This window comes from Pseudochaenichthys georgianus, chromosome 2 (assembly GCF_902827115.2).
Source record: "Pseudochaenichthys georgianus chromosome 2, fPseGeo1.2, whole genome shotgun sequence".
Taxonomy (NCBI): domain Eukaryota; kingdom Metazoa; phylum Chordata; class Actinopteri; order Perciformes; family Channichthyidae; genus Pseudochaenichthys; species Pseudochaenichthys georgianus.
In genome coordinates, this window is record NC_047504.1 from 11,719,337 (window position 1) to 11,722,017 (window position 2,681).

At 44.2% G+C, this 2,681-nt stretch overlaps 1 protein-coding gene across 1 annotated transcript in view; it reads right to left on the reverse strand.

The window, feature by feature from the left end:
- The window catches only part of LOC117456287 (DNA annealing helicase and endonuclease ZRANB3-like), a 50,150-nt gene that overhangs the window by 22,682 nt on the left and 24,787 nt on the right, over positions 1 to 2,681 (reverse strand). The window contains exon 6 of the mRNA XM_034096112.2: positions 1,919 to 2,023. Coding sequence (XP_033952003.1) covers positions 1,919 to 2,023 — 105 coding nt within the window. The remainder of the gene's footprint in view (positions 1 to 1,918; positions 2,024 to 2,681) is intronic.

A 2,681-nucleotide genomic window follows, 5' to 3' on the forward strand; every position in this document is an offset into this window, starting at 1 on the left:
CACACACGCAGAATCGCTGCAGCCTTCATCTTCTACAAAAGCAGATTTAGATATGGGAGCCTCTTCAAGAACAAAACATTATTTCAATTTTTGAAAATACACTTTGGCTGAAACCAAACCAAACCTGGATAGCACACACACACACACACACACACACACACACACACACACACACACACACACACACACACACACACACACACACACACACACACACACACACACACACACACACACACACACACACACACACACACACCCTAATGGGCCATTTACCTACGTATATCACACTGGAGAAGTGTCTTTTCTCCACGGATGATAGCTGCTCTCAGAAAAACAAACTCTATATGCATTATAATGATAGCGTTTCACACCCAGGTCTGCTTTGTTTATGTGTCGCAGCTGCATTGTGAAGCTTCTCTGTCGAATCGTCAACTAATTGGTTGTTTGGGTTTGAGATTTCTTTCGTCCGAGTGATTTAAAAGCCATTTTATGTAAATGCTTGAGCACATCTGCTGCTAAATACAAGGTTCTTATGGATGCACGAGTCTCCGCGGAGGAACTCAGGTCTACAGATCTTTCAATTAAACAAACAAATTGATTTGTTGACAAAGTGAAACCTGACAGCCTTTCGCCAAGGACACGCCTATAACTGAGCATGCTTCTCATTCAAGCTGCAGATTAGAAGCAGGTAAAACACAACAGAAATCCAAAAATACCCGTCCGTGTGCAGACAGCGGACGATTAAAGTCCCTCGTGCATTTAAAACTATTCACTTCTGAGCTGTTTTATCAGATTAACAGACAGCGGAGTGAGGCGTGAAATCGACGCAGTAACACACTGATTTATAAGGAAATAATGCCCGATGTATCCGGTGAGAGGCGTTCAAACCCCGACGTCATGTAGGTACGACAATGCACTCTCGGCAACCTCACAATTAATAACCAAATATGTATTATTCATGTTTCCAGGGCTCCATTTCCATGCAATATGGATCATTTCAAAATCATTCATAATTCACCCATACATTATTTGACGAGATGTTTGCTTGCGGTGTGAGTTCACACTTCCCCGCCGTGTTGCGCTTTAAACCGCTGGCCCTGCTATTGATTTGGATGGACAATCGGAGTGTAACGGGGCGTAAGTGATGGTCGGAGAGGATGGACGCCTTGGTTTCACACACGGACGTCAACAAGGAGACAGGTGGGGCGTCTATCGGCAGATTGCAGGTTTAATATTAGCCGTTCGGCATGCAGGGGTCGTTTCAGGCGATGATCCGTCTCCTTTAACGACCGACATAAAACGGCACTTTCTCTTTCGCTGCTCTCGCAAACCCCCTTTCTCTCTTCATTCCTCTTCTCTCCATCACCCCCCCCCCCCCCTTCAGGCCCTGCGGTGGAGGAAGAAGTGATCGCCCACTCTCCACCTTTTCCTCCTCATAGTCAGTGGTGTCATTATATTCACACACACTTCTGATTCCGTACAGCCTCGTCTTCATTCGTCTCCACACCGAGTGATCTTAGTCTAAAGTTAAGGTCATCTTTAAAGCAGCCTGCGGGCTTTGAGAAGTGAAAAACGAGCAAATGTAGAATTCCCTTCTTGGAAATGATGTCATGTCATATGGTCGGTATCTTTCTGATCAAATGAAAGGGAATATCGACACGTTTTAAAATCTGCTTCAGTGGAATAGGGTGTTTTTCACACACACACACACACACACACACACACACACACACACACACACACACACACACACACACACACACACACACACAACACACACACACACACACACACACACACACACACACACACACACACACACACACACACACACACACACACACACACACACACACACACACACACACACACACACACACACACACACACACACAGCCCGGCGGGGAGGGCAGACCTGGATTCGATTTTCGCGGCGCCGGCTGAAGGCCTCGGGCAGCTCGTCCCAGTTGGTGAGCTTGATGTCCAGAGGGGTGAAGCTCGAGCTCAACGGAGTCCCGTCCTAACAAACGAGGAGAGGAAGAAGACGGCCTTTAGCTAAAAACATTTGTGGCTACTTCTAACACCAACATCTATCAGAGCCTCTACTTGTAAACATCTTGGGCTAAAATAAACACCGTACATATAATAACGGTTACATACTTGAAGGTGTGAATGAGTTTGAAGATGCCATATGATGTATATTAGTATTTGTCTCTACTGGGACATGTCGACGTGCTCTAATGTTCAAAAGTGTCTCTCCTCTTCCTTTGCAGATCAATATTCACCACAAACATCTTTTTCCAAAAACAGCGACACCTATGGCTGCAAAACATATCGTCTTAGCCTTCGTATTTCAATGTGAACGACGTACATGCAATCTCCAATAAGTCCAATTAACTCACACACATGATGATCAGGCTTTAATGCTGCCTGACACAAAAGGAAAACAGTTCCCCGAGTTTCATTAAGAACAACTCCTGCATTGAGGAGGAGGATGGCACCGATAAGTAATATTATATATTATTATATTCATATTTGTATTTCCACATCTTTTTTTTACTTTTCAATGCTATTTTATTTCTATTTCAGAAATATTTTGGACTGCTTATTTTTCTTGGGTCTTAATTGTATGTACATTCCCTTGTTTTTTATGCTGCTGCAACGCAAACATGTCCCAA